The sequence below is a fragment of the Babylonia areolata genome, chromosome 11 (assembly GCF_041734735.1).
Source record: "Babylonia areolata isolate BAREFJ2019XMU chromosome 11, ASM4173473v1, whole genome shotgun sequence".
NCBI classification, from domain to species: domain Eukaryota; kingdom Metazoa; phylum Mollusca; class Gastropoda; order Neogastropoda; family Buccinidae; genus Babylonia; species Babylonia areolata.
The window spans coordinates 35,729,430-35,751,629 of NC_134886.1; the positions used below are offsets into that span (position 1 = coordinate 35,729,430).

The 22,200-nt window shown below is 42.1% G+C and overlaps 2 protein-coding genes across 13 annotated transcripts in view; one reads left to right on the forward strand and one right to left on the reverse strand.

Moving 5' to 3' along the window:
• The first annotated feature begins 185 nt into the window (after nt 1-185).
• LOC143287381 (uncharacterized) lies at nt 186-12,467 on the forward strand. Of its 3 annotated transcripts, none has more exons than XM_076595352.1 (5): nt 186-389; nt 4,058-4,226; nt 6,740-6,884; nt 10,151-10,242; nt 11,719-12,467. In XM_076595352.1, the coding sequence occupies exons 2-5, from the start codon at nt 4,172-4,174 to the stop codon at nt 11,952-11,954; spliced, it is 528 nt and encodes a 175-aa protein (XP_076451467.1). In that variant the 5' UTR covers nt 186-389; nt 4,058-4,171; the 3' UTR covers nt 11,955-12,467. The 3 variants fall into 3 exon arrangements, with proteins under 3 accessions (XP_076451467.1, XP_076451468.1, XP_076451469.1); XM_076595353.1 differs by having other exon boundaries at nt 4,126-4,226; XM_076595354.1 differs by having other exon boundaries at nt 191-344; nt 4,126-4,226.
• A 9,551-nt stretch (nt 12,468-22,018) lies between these two features.
• The window catches only part of LOC143287697 (uncharacterized), a 68,265-nt gene continuing 68,083 nt past the window's right edge, over nt 22,019-22,200 (reverse strand). For all 10 annotated transcript variants that reach the window (XM_076595904.1, XM_076595911.1, XM_076595906.1 and 7 more), the window contains one exon: nt 22,019-22,156. The gene's annotated coding sequence lies outside the window, so the exon portion shown is untranslated. The remainder of the gene's footprint in view (nt 22,157-22,200) is intronic.

A 22,200-nucleotide genomic window follows, 5' to 3' on the forward strand; every position in this document is an offset into this window, starting at 1 on the left:
TATATATATATAAATCCACTGAAAACATCGGCTCAAAAAAGTAGGCAATGCAGTGTCAAGGAAACGAGGAAAACGTAGAGGTTGACAGGGATATCGTTTGACACTTTCCACAGCTCAACCCCGCGATCACGTGAAAAACGGAGAGTTTGGCACTAAGGAGACACGGGCCCTTTTCGAATGTCTTCACTTCAACAGTTTTCGCTTCTTGGACACTTGAAGAGAACACAGTCGCAGCTGTTTGCCATTCTGCTTGCAACACGCCAGGCGCTTCAAGGCCTACGTCTTACGAATTAAAACAAGACCTTCCCACACACGTACATTGGCCTTGAAAGCAGTTTCTTCTGGTGAGGAAATCTGAACGTGACCTCTTTGTGTGGTGGTAAACTGAGGTGGGTTTTTTGTTTGTTTTGTTTTGAATTTAAAACATTCTGTTTTATCTCATGTTTTGCAAGTTTGCTGAAAAATAAATCCTTGATACCCTTGTTCTTTACTTGATGAAATCTTATTCATGTATTTCTGTGTCGTAGTTTCTGATTGAATAACGTTTCCAAGTTAAGGTGCTCAAACACACACACACGCGCGCGCGCGCACGCGCGCGCGTGTGTGTGTGTAATAAAACTATAAGTGTACAGCTGGCTTTCACACTTTATCTCTTTTACCAACTGATTATATAGAGGGTGGTATGGAGATAAAGAGAATAATAAAAACAAACCCTAGATGTCTTCGTTTTCCATAAACAAATAGCCTATATATTCCATAAATTATGCATATTTTTATTATCATAGGCATAAGTGGCACATTTCATATACTTCTTTTCCTCATTCCATTTTGAGTTGGGAGTGATAATTGATGCACGGTTCACATTTCGTGCTATAAGTGTGGCAATCTCCACAATTTTCCTCAAGACGGAATGAGCAGTGTTCACAAGGCGTGGACGTTCACTTCGTCAGTCACACAAAGGAGTAGAGGAAGAAATGTGGATACAGCCAAAAACGAAATAACATTATCCGTGACAGCCGTGGTTGTCAATCTCCGCGAGTCTATCCCCGCAGTATGAAGGTCCCTATTTGTCAAACCCATTTTATTTGGCTGCGCTGTACGTGTCCGTCTGCCATATTTCTTCTCCCTTTCTCATAGACTGCCGCCACTCCAGACGCATGCTGCACGCTCGATTTTTTTTTTTTTTTTTTTTTTTTTTTTTTTGATTGAAGAAAAAAAACTTTTCCCTATCTGCACTACGTGATAATTGACAGTTTGTCAGCATTCGTATATTTGAACCAGAAGTGGGTTTTTTTTGTTTTTTGGTTTTTTGTTGTTTTTTTTGTTGTTTTTTTGTTTTTGTTGTTTTTTTGCAAGAAGTAGGCCTATAGGGTGCTGCCCCAATTTACCAAAAAAGCATGCACTTTGATGCCGTACTTGTAGCTTCCTGCGTGAGTAAATTCAGTTTATTAATTCAACTTTCGGCACAGCAGAGTACACAGGGACCATGGCTACACATCACGACCTCCGCTCGCCTGTTTCTCTCTCTCCTTTGATGATGAATGATATGAAAACTTATATAGCGCCTATCCTCGGTCGGAGACCAAGCTCTAAGCGCTTTACAAACTCGGGGTCATTTGCACAACAGGCTGCCTACCTGGGTAGAGCTGACTGACGGCTGCCATTGGGCGCACATCATTTGTTTCATGTGTCATTCAGGATCAGGATAGATGCAAAACAGAAACAAACCAACAAAATAAACCTACTATACTGTCAATGATGGAAAACATTGACTGGCAGGGGACTTCTGATGGCCGTCTTGAAAGCCGCAGTCGTCCCTGCACAAACTCTTTCCACCAGCTGGTTCCATTCTATTTATAATTATGTTTAAAAGAATTCTTTAGCTGGTATGTCCTGCAGAATGGAATGATAAAGCCCATGCTGTTAGAGTTGCTCTTCCTTCAATATTTTCTGTCATGATCTTTATATGAAGTAGGCTCAGATCTTCTGCTGGTGTTACTTGCAGACTGTGTCAACAGTGTCCACTTAGAGTCGTGTTGACTGTGTTTAGAGTTTATTTAGGGGCGTGTTGACTATATTTACATTGTCTAGAGTCGTGTCGACTGTATTTACAGTGTTCATTTAGTCGTGGTGACTTTACAGTGTCCATTTAGAGTCGTGTTGACTGTTTAGTGTCCATTTAGTCGTGTTGACTGTATTGTCTGTTTGCACAACTGTCTTTACAGTGTCCCTTCAGTCGTGTTGACTGTATTGTCTGTTTGCACAACTGTCTTTACAGTGTCCCTTCAGTCGTGGTGACTGTATTGTCTGTTTGCACAACTGTCTTTACAGTGTCCCTTCAGTCGTGGTGACTGTATTTGCAGTGTCCATTCAGAATCTTCCTGACTCTTTACAGAAATTGTTTAGAGTCGTTGATTGTATTTACAGTGACTATTTAGAGAAGCGTGCTCACTGTATTTACAATGACTATTTGGAGAAGCATGCTCACTGTATTTACAGTGACTATTTGGAGAAGCATGCTCACTGTATTTACAGTGACTATTTGGAGAAGCATGCTCACTGTATTTACAGTGACTATTTGGAGAAGCATGCTCACTGTATTTACAGTGACTATTTGGAGAAGCATGCTCACTGTATTTACAATGACTATTTAGAGAAGCGTGCTCACTGTATTTACAGTGACTATTTGGAGAAGCATGCTCACTGTATTTAGTGACTATTTAGAGAAGCATGCTCACTGTATTTACAGTGACTATTTGGAGAAGCATGCTCACTGTATTTACAATGACTATTTAGAGAAGCGTGCTCACTGTATTTACAGTGACTATTTGGAGAAGCATGCTCACTGTATTTACAGTGACTATTTAGAGAAGCATGCTCACTGTATTTACAGTGACTATTTGGAGAAGCATGCTCACTGTATTTACAGTGACTATTTGGAGAAGCATGCTCACTGTATTTACAGTGACTATTTAGAGAAGCGTGCTCACTGTATTTACAGTGACTATTTGGAGAAGCATGCTCACTGTATTTACAGTGACTATTTAGAGAAGCGTGCTCACTGTATTTACAATGACTATTTAGAGAAGCGTGCTCACTGTATTTACAGTGACTATTTGGAGAAGCATGCTCACTGTATTTACAGTGACTATTTAGAGAAGCATGCTCACTGTATTTACAGTGACTATTTGGAGAAGCATGCTCACTGTATTTACAGTGACTATTTAGAGAAGCATGCTCACTGTATTTACAATGACTATTTAGAGAAGCATGCTCACTGTACTTACAGTGACTATTTAGAGAAGCATGCTCACTGTATTTACAGTGACTATTTAGAGAAGCATGCTCACTGTATTTACAGTGGCTATTTGGAGAAGCATGCTCACTGTATTTACAGTGACTATTTGTAGAAGCATCCTCACTGTATTTAGTGACTATTTGGAGAAGCATGCTCACTGTATTTACAGTGACTATTTGGAGAAGCATCCTCACTGTATTTACAGTGACTATTTGGAGAAGCATCCTCACTGTATTTACAGTGACTATTTAGAGAAGCATGCTCACTGTACTTTACAGTCGTGCTGACTGTATGTACAGTGTCCATTCAAATTCGTGTTGATTGTATTTACAGTATCTAATTTGAGTTGTTGACTGTATTTGGTGTCATTTAGGTTCGTGATGATTGTAATTACAGTATTCAGTCGTAATGACTGTGTTGCCAGTATCCGTTTAGTGTCTATAAGGAGTCGTGTTGACTGTATTGTCAGTGTCTAGAGACAGTGTCTGTGCAGTGTCAATTCAGTCATGTTGCCAGTGTCTGTTTAGAATCATGTTGACTGTGTTGTCAGTATTTGTTAAGTGTCTGTTCATTCAACAGTGCTGGAGACGTGTTGACTGTATTGTCAGTGTCTGTTTAGAATAGTGTTGACTGTGTTGTCAGTATGTATTTTGTCTGTTCAGTCTTTTCAACAGTGCTGGAGTCGTGTTGGCTGTATTGTCAGTGTCTGTTTAGACACGTGCTGTTTGTGTTGTCAGTATCCATTTAGTGTCTGTTCAGTCTTTCCACAGTGTTCAGCTTGGCTCACCATCACTAAACGCCAAACGTGCTGTGCTGACTGTTCCCAGTGCCCGTGTGTCGGCAGTGCTTTGTGTCCTTGTTGACCACACAACCATGGCCTTTGTACCATCCCCGCTGCTGGGTCTGCTGCTGCTGTTCATTGCCTCAGGTAACTGGCTGACCGCAGTTCTGATATGGCCCTGTGCGGTCGGCTGGACTAAAAACAAGAACAAGAACTGGCAAACCCTCTGTCTGTCTCTCTGATGTGTATGTTTAAGATGTAACTGTACTATCAGCTATAATTCCAATATCTGTACTTATGTCACACCCTTTCATTGAGAGGCTTTGGCCTTTGTTTGAATGAAACCCTTCGTTCTCTCTCTCTCTCTCTCTCTCTCTCTCTCTCTCTCTCTCTCTCTCCCCCTCTCTCTCCCCTCCCTAGTTCTATGTCTGTCTCTTTCTTCTCTCCTCTCTAGTTTTCTCTCTGTTCTCTCTCTCTCTCTCTCTCTCTCTCTCTCTCTCTCTCTCTCTCCTCCCTAGTTCTATCTCTGTCTCTTTCTTCTCTCCTCTCCTCTCTAGTTTTCTCTCTGTTCTCTCTCTCTCTCTCTCTCTCTCTCTCCTCCCTCTCTCTCCTTGTATGATTGTGTCCCCACCTCCTGTTTGATTGTCTTCAAAACGTCATAGTCATTGTTCGGTACTGCAACCAGATTCAGTCACTTGATGATGTCATGGCTGCAGAGCTTCAGAGTGGTGTGATAAGTGTAGTGGTAATGGTGGCCATGTGGTATATAACTGATATGGTGATGTGGTGTATGTGGTGATTGAAGTGGTACTGTCATGTATGGGGGACTATGTATGAGCTTATATCATAGAATGACAAGTTTACAGTTGGGCCAACAGCGAAGTGAGAGATGTATTTTCAATGGTTTCTCCATTGCAGTGGGAAATCTTTTACAGCTTAGTCTTCAGTGAAGGATTGACTCTCAAACACGAGGCAAAATTGCTCAGGCTGTAGGTGCTGCATCTTTGGGGGCTAGCAGGCCTTTGGGAACCATCCCAACGCCGACTGTCCTAAAACCCTCTTGGGCTGAGAGTGGGGATGTAACTGGGCAAGACATTCTCCACTATGATTAAATTCTAGCCCAGATAGTCGGGACAGCAGTTGCCTCCTCTGCTGTTCTGATGACCTTAGTCGGACACGACTATCATTATATAATGTGAGACTGAAGTAGTAATGGTGGCCAGGATATATTATGGGACAGCCGTGGTAATGTGTTTGTGTAACTGAAGTAGTAATGTGGTATGTGCGTGTAATTGAAGTGTTAATGTGGTGTGTGTGTGTGTGTGTGTGTGTGTGTGTGTGTGTGTGACTGAATTTTAATGTGACTGAAGTGGTAATATGGTGTGTGTGACTGAAGTGGTAATGTGGTGTGTGTGTGTGTGTGTGTGTGTGTGTGTGTGTGTGTGACTGAATTTTAATGTGACTGAAGTGGTAATGTGGTGTGTTGTGACTGAAGTAGTAATGTGGGGGGTGTGTGTGTGTGTGTGTGTGTGTGTGTGTGTGTGTGTGTGTGTGTGTGTGACCGAAGTGCTAATGTGGTGCGTGTGTATGTGACTGAAGTGGTAATGTGGTGTGTGTGTGTGTGTCTGAAGTGCTAATGTGGTGTGTGTGTGTGTAACTGAAGTGGTAATGTGGTGTGTGTGTGACTGAAGTGGTAATGTGGTGTGTGACTGAAGTGGTAATGTGGTGTGTGTGAGACAGAATTTTAATGCATGTGACTGAAGTGGTAATGTGGTGTATGTGTGACATAAGTAGTAATGTGGTGTGTGTGTGTGTGACTGAATTTTAATGTATGTGACTGAAGTGGTTATGTGTGTGTGTGTGTGTGTGTGACTGAAGTGGTAATGTGGTGTGTGTGTGTGACTGAAGTGGTAATGTGTGTGTGACTTAAATGGTACTGTTAAATGTGGGGGCGTGGGGGTGACTGAATTGGTAATGTGGTGTACATGTGTGACTGAAGTGATAATGCGCAATAGCCGTGTGGTTAAAGTGTTGGATTTTCAATCTGAGGGTCCCGGGCTCGAATCTCAGTAATGGCGCCTGGTGGGTAAAGGGAGGATATTTTTCCGATCTCCCAGGTCAGCATTCGTGCAGATCTGCTGGTGCCTGAACCCCCTTCGTGTGTTTACGCAAGCAGATGATCAATATGCACGTTAAAGATCCTGTAATCCATGTCAGCGTTCGGTGGGTTATAGAAACAAGAACATATCCAGCATGCACCCAGCCCCACCCCCAAAAATGAGTATGGCTGCATACATGGCTGGGTAAATAGACAAAACAATCATGCACGTAAAATGTTGCATGTCTCTGTGTGTGTGTGTGTGTGTGTGTTTGCCTGAAATCTGATTGACACAGGAAACGACTGATGAGCGCCCAGTGGCAGCCGTCAGTCAGCCCTACCCAGGCAGGCAGCCTGTTGTGCAAATGACCCCTGTGTTTGTAAAGCGCTTGAAGCTTGGTTTCCGACCAAGGATAGGCGCTGTATAAATATCCATATCAAATGAAATCAAATGAATGTGGCACGTACATGTGACTGAAGTGGCAATGTGGTGTATAGATGTGTGACTGAAGTGGTAATGTGTGTGTGTTTGTGTGTGCCTGCGTGCGCGCATACGCGACAGGCCCGGGCGGTGACTGTGAGTGTACGTCAGAGGAGATGGCGCCCATTGTCTCCTGCACCGAACCCTTTATCCGGCTGTTCGATGAGGCTCACGGTGAGCGGGACGGAAGCTGCAACAATACCCGCATCACCTCGCAAGCGTGTGGGTCAGTTTGTTTGCTTATCTCTTGGCCACCTGCCACTTATTTACAGCGGTCTGTTTCTGAGCGGTGCGTTTGTGTGTGTGTGTGTGTGTGTGTGTGTGTGTGTGTGACTGAATTTTAATGTGACTGAAGTGGTAATGTGGTGTGTGTGTGACTGAAGTAGTAATGTGAGGGGGGTGTGTGTGTGTGAGTGTGTGTGTGACTGAATTTTAATGTGACTGAAGTGGTAATGTGGTGTGTGTGTGACTGAAGTAGTAATGTGTGTGTGTGTGTGTGTGTGACTGAATTTTAATGTGACTGAAGTGGTAATGTGGGTGTGTGTGTGTGAGTGTGTGTGTGACTGAATTTTAATGTGACTGAAGTGGTAATGTGGTGTGTGTGTGACTGAAGTAGTAATGTGGGGTGTGTGTGTGTGTGTGTGTGTGTGTGTGTGTGTGTGTGTGTGTGTGAATTTTAATGTGACTGAAGTGGTAATGTGGGGTGTGTGTGTGTGTGTGTGTGTGTGTTCGCGCGGGCGGTCGCGTGTATTTGCAAACTCGTGCAGGTGTGTGCGTATGCGTGGGTGCGTGCGGGTTCACTGAAAGTTTGGCGCCATTTTCGTTCCACTTTTGATTTTCAGTCATTTGTCTACCTGTCTTTCTCTTCACTATATTTCGAGGCATTTTCTTAGTTTGTTTTGTCTTGTTACAGTATTTTATTTTTTTATATTAATATTTAATTAACAAAGTTAGGAAAGGTTCTCAAGGCTTGATCGGCTCTAGGGGATTACGCGAAGATCAGGCTGCTTTCTTTTTTTCTTTTTTTTTTTCAGCGGATGTGACGTAGTTGACATGGATCTGTTCAGTTTGCACACTCTGACATCTCATTGAAACGGAAACGGAAACTGAGCGTTGTCTGTTTAAAGGAAAACAAAATCATTATTTAAAAAAAAAAAAAAAAAAAAAACCCAGCTAATCACAACAAAAATGCCTCAGACTGTCATACACTTTCGCAACAAAGAAAGATATTGATATTTCCGCTAATCAAATGCCTTCGCTGTGCAGATAGGGTCGGAAAGAACTGATTGACGTGAGTGATTGACGTGACTGATGTGACTGTTCAGATGGTTCTAAAAGAACTAATTATGTGACTATTCAGATGGTTCTAAAAGAACTAATTGATGTGACTGTTCAGATGGTTCTAAAAGAACTAATTATGTGACTATTCAGATGGTTCTAAAAGAACTAATTGATGTGACTGTACAGATGGTTCTGAATGAACTAATTGATGTGACTGTACAGATGGTTCTAAAAGAACTAATTGATGTGACTGTACAGATGGTTCTGAATGAACTAATTGATGTGACTGTACAGATGGTTCTGAATGAACTAATTGATGTGAATGTACAGATGGTTCTAAAAGAACTAATTGATGTGACTGTACAGATGGTTCTGAGAAACCTAATTGATGTGAATGTACAGATGGTTCTAAAAGAACTAATTGATGTGACTGTACAGATGGTTCTGAGAAACCTATTTGATGTCAATGTACAGATGGTTCCAAAAGAACTAATTGATGTGACTGTACAGATGGTTCCAAAAGAACTAATTGATGTGACTGTACAGATGGTTCTGAATGAACTAATTGATGTGACTGTACACATGGTTCTAAAAAAAGTAATTGGTGTGACTGTTCAGATGGTTCTACAAGAACTAATTGATGTGACTGTTCAGATGGTTCTAAAAGAACTAATTGATGTGACTGTTCAGATGGTTCTAAAAGAACTATGACTGTTCAGATGGTTCTAAAAGAACTAATTGATGTGATTGTACAGATGGTTCTAAAAGAACTAATTGATGTGATTGTACAGATGGTTCTAAAAGAACTAATTGATGTGACTGTACAGATGGTTCTAAAAGAACTAATTGATGTGACTGTACAGATGGTTCTAAAAGAACTAATTGATGTGACTGTTCAGATGGTTCTAAAAGAACTAATTAATGTGACTGTGCAGATGGTTCTAAAAGAACTAATTGATGTGACTGTTCAGATGGTTCGGGGAGATATGACTAACTGATGTGACTGTGCAGATGGTTCGGGGAGATATGACTGATGTGACTGTGCAGATGGTTCAGGGAGATATGACTGACTGTGACTGTGCAGATGGCTCAGGGAGATATGACTGATGTGACTGTGCAGATGGTTCGGGGAGATATGACTGATGTGACTGTGCAGATGGTTCGGGGAGATATGACTGATGTGACTGTGCAGATGGTTCGGGGAGATATGACTGATGTGACTGTGCAGATGGTTCGGGGAGATATGACTGACTGTGACTGTGCAGATGGTTCGGGGAGATATGACTGATGTGACTGTGCAGATGGTTCGGGGAGATATGACTGATGTGACTGTGCAGATGGCTCAGGGAGATATGACTGACTGTGACTGTGCAGATGGCTCAGGGAGATATGACTGATGTGACTGTGCAGATGGCTCGGGGAGATATGACTGATGTGACTGTGCAGATGGTTCGGGGAGATATGACTGATGTGACTGTGCAGATGGTTCGGGGAGATATGACTGTGACTGTGCAGATGGTTCAGGGAGATATGACTGATGTGACTGTGCAGATGGTTCGGGGAGATATGACTGTGACTGTGCAGATGGTTCGGGGAGATATGACTGATGTGACTGTGCAGATGGTTCGGGGAGATATGACGGACTGATGTGACTGTGCAGATGGTTCGGGGAGATATGACGGACTGATGTGACTGTGCAGATGGTTCGGGGAGATATGACGGATGTGACTGTGCAGATGGTTCGGGGAGATATGACTGATGTGACTGTGCAGATGGTTCGGGGAGATATGACTGTGACTGTGCAGATGGTTCGGGGAGATGTGACTGTGCAGATGGTTCGGGGAGATGTGACTGTGCAGATGGTTCGGGGAGATATGACTGATGTGACTGTGCAGATGGCTCGGGGAGATATGAGTTATGTGACTGTGCAGATGGTTCGAGGATATATGACTGACTGATGTGACTGTGCAGATGGTTCGGGGAGATAACTATGACTGACTGATGTGACTGTGCAGATGGTTCGGGGAGATATGACTGATGTGACTGTGCAGATGGCTCGGGGAGATATGAGTGATGTGACTGTGCAGATGGTTCGGGGAGATATGACTGATGTGACTGTGCAGATGGTTCGGGGAGATAATTATGACTGACTGATGTGACTGTGCAGATGGTTCGGGGAGATAATTATGACTGACTGATGTGACTGTGCAGATGGTTCGGGGAGATGTTAACGTGCATCAAAGGGACAAACGCGTCTCGCATGGCCTGTCTGCTGGCTGGTCTCTCGACACAGATCATCAAGGGTATGGCTTCGTGACAGCGGTCGTGTGTGAATTGTGGTAATGACGATTATGATGGTGACTGTGGTGGTGGTTTGGCGCTGCGATCTCTTTTTTTTTTTGATCAACCGCAAGCTTGTAATTGGTGATGGCGGCGGCGGGGGCGGCGGTGATTGATGATGATGATGATGATGATGATGATCAGTGATGACGACGACGATTTTTTTCAACGACGATGAACTTATCCGCTACAATCTGTCTGCCCACGACAACGGCGCAGATCAACCCCAACCCGAATACCAGCCATGATGATGATGGTGGTTATGGGTCTTGGCGGTGACGGTCGCGTGAAGATGATGGTGGTGGTGGTGGTGATGGTCATGATGAAACGACGATGATGACTTCGCTATGATCTGTCCATCGCTGTACGTCAAAGCCATTATGTGTACGAGTCTTGATGATGACCATGATCATAATTATTTTCATCTGCAAATTAATGGAGAAAAATTGTCTAAATGACTGTCCCTGCTTAATACTAAGTGAATGGTTGTGTAAAATAAGCAACATCGAAAATTTATGATGATCACGTTTAACTATTTAGCAATAATATATTCCCTTCAACGCTTTTTAGAGTTTTACCATTAACATCGTTCTTTCGTTCCGCGCACTGCAAAGCAAGAGAATTCTCTCTGTGTGTGTGTGTGTGTGTGTGTGTGTGTGTGTGTGTGTGTGTGTGTGTTTTCTGCTTGTGTTAATGGAATTATAAAACTTAATGCTTCATATTTCTACATATAGCAGCCTCACAATTATTTAAAAAATGCTACTCCCACCCTTTTCTCACAAAGCGCATAGAGCTTCAAGAATATACGCAAAAGCATGACGTCTTGATATAATAAAATGAAATAAAATAAGGTAATAAAATGACATGAATAAAATAAAACCGTCCACACTCCCCCCCCCCCCCCCCCCCCCCCCCCCCCGCAAAAAAAAAAAAAAATATATATATATATATATATATATAAATCAAACGACGGGCGCAATAACCAGGTGGCTAAAGCATTGAACTTTCAATCTGAGGGTCCCGGGTTCAAATCTCGGTAACGGCGCATGGTGGGGAAAGGGTGGAGATTTTTCCGATCTCCCAGGTGTGCAGTCATGCGCGTGCCTGAACCCCCTTCGTGTGTTTACGCAAGCAGAAGATCAAATACGCACTTTAAAGATCCTGTAATCCGTGCCAGCGTTAGGGTGGGTTATGGAAACAAGAACATACACGGCATGCACACCCCCGAAAACGGAGTATGGCTGCCTACATTGCGGGTTGAAAAGTCATACACGTATAAGCCCACTCGTGTACATACGAGTGAAGGTGGGAGTTGCAGCCCACGAACGAAGATGATAATTATATCACAGTATATAATAATGATAATAAACTTAACAGTTTGGAAGTGAACATGACACAATAATATATATATATATTGTGTTGTGTGTGTGTTTCCCCAGCGAGTCCCTGTGAAGTGGAGGATTTTGTCGAGGTCTGTCTGGACGGTGCCTCCATCTGGAATTTCGACCTCACCAACACTACCACCACCACCGCCGCCGCCACCAACACTACCACCACCGCTGCCACCACCACCACCACCACCGAAATCACTGGGCGCGGAGGGAATGGATTCACACCTTTTCTGTGGATGGTGCTGGTGATGGCGTGTCTGGCCGTGCTGCTGGCTGTTGGCTGAAGCAGTGATTTCACAGTTCAACTGTTTGCTCGCTTGTTGCTGTCTTCCACAGTCCTTTGACTGTTTTGTAGAAACTGGTGACGATCTTGTCATGTGGTGTGAGAGAGAGAGAGAGAGAGAGAGAGAGAGAGAGAGAGAGAGAGAGAGAGATTTGTGATAAAAATCGACACAACAGTCAAATCAACCAAACTGCGTGTGTGTAAGATATACGAGTTATTACCTGACGTAAATAGAAACTTTCATTCATGTGTATATGAATTTATGAATTAGAGCTCGTTGAGGATTGTACTGGGTCGTACTTGCACATAAGGCTGACTGTATCAGAATTAACTCTGTGGGTTGGGCAGCGGGGAGAGTGCGTGGGTGAGATAGTGGGTGGGTTGTACGCAGTGCTGCTTGTGTCGATTTCCATTTCAGGTGATTCTTTTCGTACTGAAACTACGACTAGATGAAAACAAAACGATTTCTGTGGTTGTTGTGACGAAAAAACGCAATAAAGAGAACTGTTTTCTGTGACAAGTGTTCCTGTTTTGAGTCTGTTCCCAGCGCTGTCAGACGTGAATTCTGGCGTCATTCCCAAACCGTGTGTGCACACTTTATACGATGCCCATCTTTCACTGTGGTGAAGCATGTGTGATGTGCTGTGGTGTTACATGGGTTCCGTCCTGTATTGTATGATAGTCGTTTTCGACTATGACCATCAGGCATATTCAAGAGAACATCGTGCCTGAGGGTAAATGTGTACCAGCGGGTAATCTGCCTGAGGCAAGGCAAACTGCCCGAGGGTAAGCAATATCCAGTAGTCATGAACACGAGAGTCTACCTGCATGTCTACAAACCCGAAGGCAATTTACCCTTACTACCTGCCAAGGAGGAAGGTGGCAGAATGGTTAAGACGCTCAGCTGCCAATACAGAGAGTCCGTGAGGGTGTGGGTTCGAATCCCGCTCTCGCCCTTTCTCCTAAGTTTGACTGGAAAATCAAACTGAGCGTCTAGTCTTTCGGATGAAACGATAAACCGAGGTCCCGTGTGCAGCACGCACTTGGCGCACTGAAAAAGAACCCATGGCAACGAGAGTCCTCTGGTGAAATTACATAAAATGAAATCCACTTTCATAGGTACACAAATATGTAAGCATGCACTCAAGGCCTGACTAAGCGCGTTGGGTTATGCTGCTGGTCAGGCATCTGCTCAACAGATGTGGTGTAGCGTGTATGGATTTGTCCGAACGCAGTGACGCCTCCTTGAGAAAGTGAAACTGAAAACTGAAACCTGCCAAGGGTGACTGCCCACGAAGCAGAGGTAAATATGGCGGATCCTTTTGCAGCATTTTTCTTTTTCTTTTTTTTTTTTTTTTTTTAGTGTAAACTGGCGTGCTTTACAGATAGCACGTGTTTTACGAACTCTCTTGACAATGTTTCGAGCTGTGGTGCGATGAGAAGTGAAACTGAGAGCATGCACAGACGGGAATTGTTGGGATTCTTTTTTTTTTTTAAAGACGATGGGTTAGCTGTCTGAGGAAACCGCGTATGTCTTGAATACGAAGATAACTTATCCTTCAAGGTAAACTGTACCCGCGGGTCCCAACCATGTCAAAGATAACTTGCCTGAAGGCAAAATTAATTTTGTCTTGAATACCGCCCCAGAACAGCAGAGGAGGTAACTGCTGTCCCGACCATCTGGGCTAGAATTTGATTTTGTGGTGTTTATTGCAAAAGTTACATCCCCTGTCTCGGCCAGGAGGGTTTTCGGACAGTTGGCGTTCGGATGGTTCCCAAAGGCCAACTAGCCCCCAGGGGTGCAGCACTAAGAGCCAGTGTAATTTTACCTCCTAGTTTGAGAGTCGTAGCCCTTCACAAGACTATCTGTAAATGATTTCCTATTGCACTGGAGAGTATTACAGTTTACACTGTATTGTGTAGGCACAAGACGTTTCTGCATGTGAAATTTGCCAGTGCATGGCTCCGTGGTATATTTCTATGTACAAGTGTATTAATTTTGTATAAAGAAGTGGATCTCCTCCACATATTTCTGCCAGGGGCAACTGCTTTGTTGCCGTGGGTTATTTCATGTGCATACAAATCTCGAATGCATGCTGCACACAGGATCTCGTGTTCATTGTCTCATCCGAAAGACCATCACTTGGTATGGGGGAGTGCTGTGTTGTGGTAGGTGAGAGGGAAGTGAAAGGAAGAGGGGGGTGAAGCAGCCGACAGGATTGGTAGGGGGAGTGGGTGGGTGGGAGGCAATGAGGGTTGGCAGGCTGGGCAAAATGGAACATATGTTGATGGGTGTTTTGGGGGTGTTGATGAGTATGGTGTTGATGGGTGTTCAGGGGGTGTTCATGAGTATGTTAATGGGTGTTTAGGGGGTGTTAATGAGTATGATGGGTGTTTAGGGGGTGTTAGAGTATGTTGTTGATGGGTGTTTAGGGGGTGTTAGGGTATGTTGTTGATGGGTGTTTAGGGGGTGTTAATGAGTATGTTGTTGATGCATGTTTAGGGGGTGTTAATGAATATGTTGATGGGTGTTCAGGGGGTGTTAATGAGTATGTTGATGGGTGTTCAGGGGGTGTTAATGAGTATGTTGTTGATGGGTGTTTAGGTGTTAATGAGTATGTTGATGGTGGGTGTTTAGGGGGTGTTAATGAGTATGTTGATGGGTGTTTAGGGGGTGTTCATGAGTGTTAATGGGTGTTTAGGGGGTGTTAATGAGTATGTTGTTGATGGGTGTTTAGCGGGTGTTCATGAGTATGTTGTTGATGCATGTTTAGGGGGTGTTAATGAGTATGTTGATGGGTGTTCAGGGGGTGTTAATGAGTATGTTGTTGATGGGTGTTCAAGAGGTGTTAATGAGTATGTTGTTGATGGGTGTTTAGCGTGTGTTAATGAGTATGTTGTTGGGTGTTCAGGGGGTGTTAATGAGTATGTTGTTGATGGGTGTTCAAGAGGTGTTAATGAGTATGTTGTTGATGGGTGTTTAGCGGGTGTTAATGTTGATGGTGGGTGTTTAGGAGGTGTTAATGAGTATGTTGTTGATGGGTGTTTAGCGGGTGTTAATGTTGATGGTGGGTGTTTAGGAGGTGTTAATGAGTTATATTGTTGATGGGTGTTCAGGGGGTGTTAATGAGTATGTTGTTGATGGGTGTTCAGGGGGTGTTAATCAGTATGTTGTTGATGGGTGTTTAGGGGGTGTTAATGAGTATGTTGTTGATGGGTGTTCTGGGGGTGTTAATCAGTATGTTGTTGATGGGTGTTTAGGGGGTGTTAATGAGTATGTTGTTGATGGGTGTTCAGGGGGTGTTGAGTATGTGAGAGGACGGGTTTTTCTTCACACACAGCTACATCAATATTAATCTCCAAAACAAATTTCTCTCTTTAGGATAAGGTTAAAGGTTAAGAATTAGGGTGACCATAAAGGTTAATCATGAAACAAAAACCCAAACTTTTTCTTTTCTTAGTTTGCTGTCAACAAATCTTTTTTTCATGGAGATTTGACATAAATTCAACATTCCATCAATTTCAAGGGAAATCGAGGGCCTTGAAGTTGAAAATAGTTCAGGATTCAATATGTTCAGCATAAACACCTTGTATCTCTCAGCACAACTGTTTCCATGACAACTCTTCCTATTCTGTATTCATCCCAGACTCCACAATCACTTGTGAAAGAAGTGGACGACACCATTTACCAAAGCTAGTCTTTACTTTATTGTTCACTGAATATACAAATTTATACAAATCCCATATAATACGATCTGCTCATTTTGCTGTCACTTTGTGGACACCCAGTCTGTTTTCACTGTTGCAACCTTCATTTCTCACTTCAAGACCTTGATTTTTATGCTAGCTCTTTTAAAGAAATATCTGTGAAAAAGAAAAATGTAGTGACCCACTCCTTTCGCTTCCTGAAAAAATAACATTACAAGTTTTCCACTACACAATTCACTTGCAAACATCCACACACACACACTCTCATTTCAGTTCACATGCAGTGGGTCAGATTGTTCTGGATCACAGGCATGCTTTGCTTTCACACACCCACACCAGTCATGCATTGCTTGCCTACACACTCGCACACCAGTCAGCAAAGGGAATAGAACAGAACAATCACCAGCACAAGTGTTAAGTGAAATATAATTGAATGACTTGTTTCTAACACAGTGAGATATCTCAAGCCCATGGGTTAACGCTACTGTTAAAGTGAGAATTAACACATCACCCCCTCATGCTTAAAAAAAAAGAAAAAAAAAGTGACAAATCAAATCAGTTGCCAGCATTGCTTTTAAGTAAAATAATATTCAGAAAAGTTATCACCTACCATCCCTTGTGATTGTCAAAAATCCTTACACCCGACAGGTAGCACTGCTGTTACAGGGAAAGATCAGTGCCTTGTTTTCTCTGAAATAATTCATAAAAGTGATGACCCCCCCCAAATACCAAGCATTACAGTGAAATTATGCAAATGTCCTTATCTCTCTGATAAGTGACATCGGCACTGTGTCACCAAGCCATACTATTACATAGCACTACACATTATTCAACAAAGTCAAAACTAGAATTGTTGCAGCTTAAATTAACCCCATGACTGTTGCAGGTGACTACACTCGTAAGTGAAGAAGAGATATTGCCTCACTAAAATAAGACCGAGGTTACAGGTCAGGATGCTGGTCACCATTCATTATTTGGACTTGTTCCTCTTGGAACTGTTAACTTTTATTCATTAAGGCCAGAAATGGCAGCTATTTTCAGCTATTTTGAAAACAGTTTTATTCTAAATTCTGATTATTACTATAGGTAGGTATGTTAGGTACCACCCAGGATTCACAAAAATGTAAAAAGAATTCTCTTCATGCACTGGTTGCCATGGAAACGATTCAAAATGGCCGACAAACAAAAAAATAAAGCTCTCTCACAACAAAACTATTATAGGTACTTCAGTTTTTCTTTTTGATTTTGATTTATTATTACCTGAACTCATTTTCTACGTTAGGATAGCTAAGTCAAAGTGAAAGTTCTTTTGTCACAGCTGTTTATTTCAAAAAGTCAAGAATAGAAGGTGTCATTTCTTTTAAAAAGATTGTTGAAAAATTCAGTATTTTAGATATAATGCTATGCCAAGGTAGAAAGTGAATTCAGGTAATAACAAAAACAAAAAGAAAAACTGACGTACCTATAATACTTTTGTAGTTATAGAGCTTTAAATATTTTTGTTTGTCAGCCATTTTGAATCATTTCCATGGCAACCAGTGCATGAAGAGTGTAAATTTTTACATTTTTGTGAATCCTGGTGGTACCTAACAATATCCACCTATAGTAATAATCAGAATTTAGAATGAAACTGTTTTCAAAACAGCTGCCATGTCTGGCCTTAAGATCAATCACACCATTTTGTACACAAAAAGTACTTCTTGAACTTCAAATTCATGCCACATTCATCTCGTTTCACCAAGCTTCAACAGTCATGGGGTTAAAGTGATATGCTCATTGAATGTACTCCAGTGTCTGTTAGCAACATAGCTACCATAAACTGTTAATCCAATGTCCACCGGTCTCCACTTAATTGATACAAGACCACTTTCAAAGTTAGCAATAATAATAAAGCAGAATGGTCATTCAATGACTTTTTTTGGCAGAATTAACACTTTCAAAGTCAGCAATACTAATAAAGCAGAACAGTAATTAATTGATTTTTTTTTTTTTTTTTTTTTTCTGAGGAATGAACACTTTCAAATTTAGCATACATATATACTAACAAAGCAGAGTGTTCATTTCCCCCGTCTCCAGGAACACATAAAAAATATTCATGGCGCCAATGAAAGAAGTGAAAAATTATCTTCTTTTCTCAATAGGCTATGTTTATTTGCTTGGGATGTGGCTGAAAGATACTGTATCTGTTCTTTATATCGATTTGTCTGGGACGTGGCTAAAAGATACTGTATCTGTTCTTTATATCGATTTGTCTGGGACGTGGCTGAAATCTAATTTGTATTTTCTCTTCTCCATGTCAGTTCGTCTCCAGAGACATACTTTCTGTTCTCTATGTCGAATTGCCTGGGATGTGGGTTGAAATATGTTGCATTTTCCACCTCTCTCAGTTTCTCAGTTTGTCTGGGATATGGCTGAAAGATAAAAATTAAATCTTGTTCTGTATTAATGTACATCAATTTGTCTGGGATGTGACAAACATTTTTTTCTGTTTTCTTTGTTAACTTGCATGACATGTGGCCGAGAGTTAGGGTGTTTTGTTGTTGTTGTTGTTGTTGTTGTTGTTGTGTGTGTGTTTTAGTATGTGTTTTTTTGTTTTTTTTTTAGTGTGTGTGTGTTCTCAATATGAATCTGGGATGTGACTGAAACATGATAAACATCTTCTGTCCAATGACCTGTACTGGCTGGCAGCTCTAGACATATCATATCTGAATGCCTTTTTCTAACAGAATCTAAATGACTGTTTCTAACAGAATAAGACCCCCACCCCTATTCCCCATCATGTAGTAACAGTGGGTGGTACAGAAGCTCCTCTGTCCAAAAGAAATCGCCTCCCTTTTCCCCTCGACCCATGTAATACAGCAGACGACACTAAGTCCTGCCGTGAAAATCCAGAATGGATCCAATTTGACTGAGAATACATAATTGTATTTGCAGCAGAAGACAGAAACTGGCATCTCCACAACGACAGAACCTTCCCCTGGTGCACTTATGATCATATTGCACAACATTCTGGCAAGATGGGACCACAGTGTACCAACGTCTCAACCACCTCCACATCAATACACCTTCACATTTTACAGGGAAAAAAAGAAAGAAAGAAAGAAGAAAGGCTTGACAAACGCATTACAGCAAGAATATATTAACATTGATACATGACAAAAGAGTGTACATTGCATGAATACGGAGCATTCTTCACTGTCAACTGAAGACTACCACTGGATGTACTATGAATGCAGCCTGTATCAATACAGAATGAACAGAACTCCATATAAACTGGACAAGCAGATCAGTATCGAAACAATACACAGTAAAGAACAATGTGCAGTCTGCCGTGATACATTATGAACGCTACATAGCCATGACAAGCACTGTATGTACTATGAATACAAGTCAACAACACGTCAATACATACAAGGTAAGAACTGTACAAAGATGGCATATAATATAATACATATCAACACAAAACTATAAACAGAACTGTAAGTGGCAGACTGCAGACAACAAAATTCAGAACTAATGTCTGACAAAAGACCAACAAAAAATACTCAATAAAAAAAAAAGAAGTAATAATAATCTTTTTAAAAGCCAGTACAGCATAATACATGAACAGCAGCAGTTTGCCATACCTGAAAACCATCACCTAACCTCTACCCTTCGCACCATCTGGAGTACAGGATCTACACTGGCATCAAGTCCATCCTGGCTACACACCGCTGGTTTCAGAACAACCACTACGGGATCTGACAACAGAAAAAAAAAAAAGCAACACAACCTTCTATGGTTCCATCACATGTGATGAAACATCTGTGAACACCACAAGTATTCAACTGAAGCTGGAGGTTCTGGTTGATAGCAAGGCAACACTTCTTGCTCTTACGCTGATGGACCTGTCTTCTGTCCAGTTTGGTTCTGCAACACGTTTTCCTGACCTTGCTTTGCGCACCAGATAAACCATCCCACCACTTGTTCTCTGATCAGCAAAACTTTCTCCTCTTATGTTGGGAAAACTTGCCTGTTGATGATAAAACAACACACACTTTTCTCTCCTTTTTGGCACTGTTTTCCCCTTTCCATAACTGTTCTGATCCCCTTTCTGATTATGGACTGGTGTAAAGATCTCACTGAATCTCTTTCACTGGTTAAAAAGTGTTTTGTTCAATACACAATACACCAATGGTAAACATGCATGCATTCACACACGCACGCACACTTTATACATCGTTGACCCTTCCCGTCAAGACAGCTATATTACATAACCACAGTTGCTGTACATCTTTACACATGATATCAATATCAATAATACCTGTTCACATTTCAACATATTGGTTCGTCTTAGAGAGCAAAATGACACTGAATTCAGCAAGCATTCAAACAAACAACATTAAAATGAGCTTGGCAAAAAAAAAAAATAAAAAAAATCCAAATATGTGTCAGAAATCCTGTCTGTATGCACTCCTGACGTCTAGTCCCTCCCCCCCCAACCCCCTCCACAACACCCCAGTTCTTCCTTCCTCTCCTCCCCTGGTGTTGCCATCTTCTCTATCTACTTTCATAAGAATTTCAGCTTGTTCCAATTCTGCTTGGAAGTAGGACAGTTGTGTATGACACCCTGCATAGAGAGTGATAAGTTGAGTTTGACGACCTACTGGCATATGTCCGTATGGTGACGGAGAGAGCAGCCTCAAAAAACTTCTGTTTAACTGTGTCCAGGAGTGTTAGTTGTGCCCAGATATAAGTATTAATCATGGCTGAATGTGAAGAAGTGCCACTCACTAGCGTGTTTGTGTTGGTTGTGCCCATGTGAGCAGGTGTGTTAGCTGTGCCCAAAGGTGTTAACTCTGGTTGAGTGTTAGAGTGTGCAGAGAAAAAGGCAGGCCTGAAATCTGCACACAGGAAAATCATGTAAGTAAGGCAGCAAACAACAGTCTGCACTGACTACTCCAGTCCTTTCAGATTTCAGTCTGCATAGACTATCCAAGGCCTGTCAGATTACTGTCTGTACAGACTATCCCAGCCCTTTTATATTACAGTCTGCAGAGCCTATCCCAGTCTTCTAGGATACAGTCTACACTGACTGCACTTTCTGATTATGGTCTGCAAGGACTACCCCCATTCCTCTCCAAGTACAACTGTACAAGGTTTCAGTCTGTATTTAACACCACAGTTCTTTACAGAAACACCACAACTCCTCCAGTTCTTTAAGATGACAGTCTGAGCTGACTACACAAGACTGAAATCCTCTGAAAACACATTCGCACTGGTGCAATGAAAGCAGTCCGTGCTAAGTTATATCTCTGTATTTTTGTGAGCTACTCTGTTTTCACAGTTTGGAAACCTTTCACTACTAGTACAATCTGTAGAGTTCCTCAGTTTCTTCAGTGCTTTCACTACCACAGTTTCTTCAGTGTTTTCCCTTCCAGTTTCTTCAGTGCATTCACAGTTTCTTTCACCTCCACAGTTTCTTCAACACTGTCGTTTCCATATTTACTTCCATGCTTTCACTTCCACAGTTTCTCCTATGCTTCCACAGTTTCTCCTATGCTTTCAGTTCCACAGTTTCTCCAACACTTTCACTTCCACAGTTTCAACAATGCTTTCACTTCCGCAGTTTCTCCTACATTTTCACTTCCACAGTTTCTCTGATGATTTCACTTCCACAGTTTCAACAATGCTTTCATCTCCACAGTTTCTCAAATGCTTTCACGTCTACTTTCTTTTCACTTCCACATTTTCTGAGTACTTCCACTTCCAGTCTCTGGGGACATTTATTTTTCTCAATTTACAATGCCCTTATAAATCAAGATCATCAGTATTCCTTCATTTCTTGAGTTCACATAGTCGCTACATTCAAGATATTTCTGCTCTTTCTGGCATCTCAATACTGAAAGGAAATCTGTATGTAAAGGAACACCTGTGTGTATGTCAGTGTGTGTGTGATGTCAACACTAGAGACACCTGTATCATGAAGGATGTACACAGACTCAGCCTCCGTGTGTGTGCAGTGGGATGTTTCGAGCAGCTCAGGTAAACATCTGAAAAACCCCAGGTCAAGGGGGTGCGGATGTACATAAATATGATAAAGGAGGGGCATGAGCATTGTTGAAAGTGCAAACTCCAGACTACCAATATGTGTAAGGACTTTGAGGGTAATGGTAGTGGGGGTGGGTGGGTGGGAGTATTCAAAAGAGCAGTACTCAAAAGAACCGTCTTTAATTCCCTTACAAAAACAAAAACCCCAAAATGCCCAACGCTACCCTACTACACTTCTAGGGACTCTGGACTGGAGGGGGTGTTTATGTGTGATGACTGTTGAAGCGTCAAAAGGTGATCAGCAGCTCGATGAACGTCCCAGCTCTTGGACATCAGCGCTCGCTTACAGGTGTGCACGTCTGCCAGGTGGAGAGACAAGAGTTGTTTGAGACGAATGTATTTGACCGCCTGACCCAAATCGCCCTTGGTTTCCTCCAGCGCTGTCCTGCATTCCTCGTAGCTCACCTGGTGAAAATATGTACATGCATGTGGTCACCATCAGCAACTTT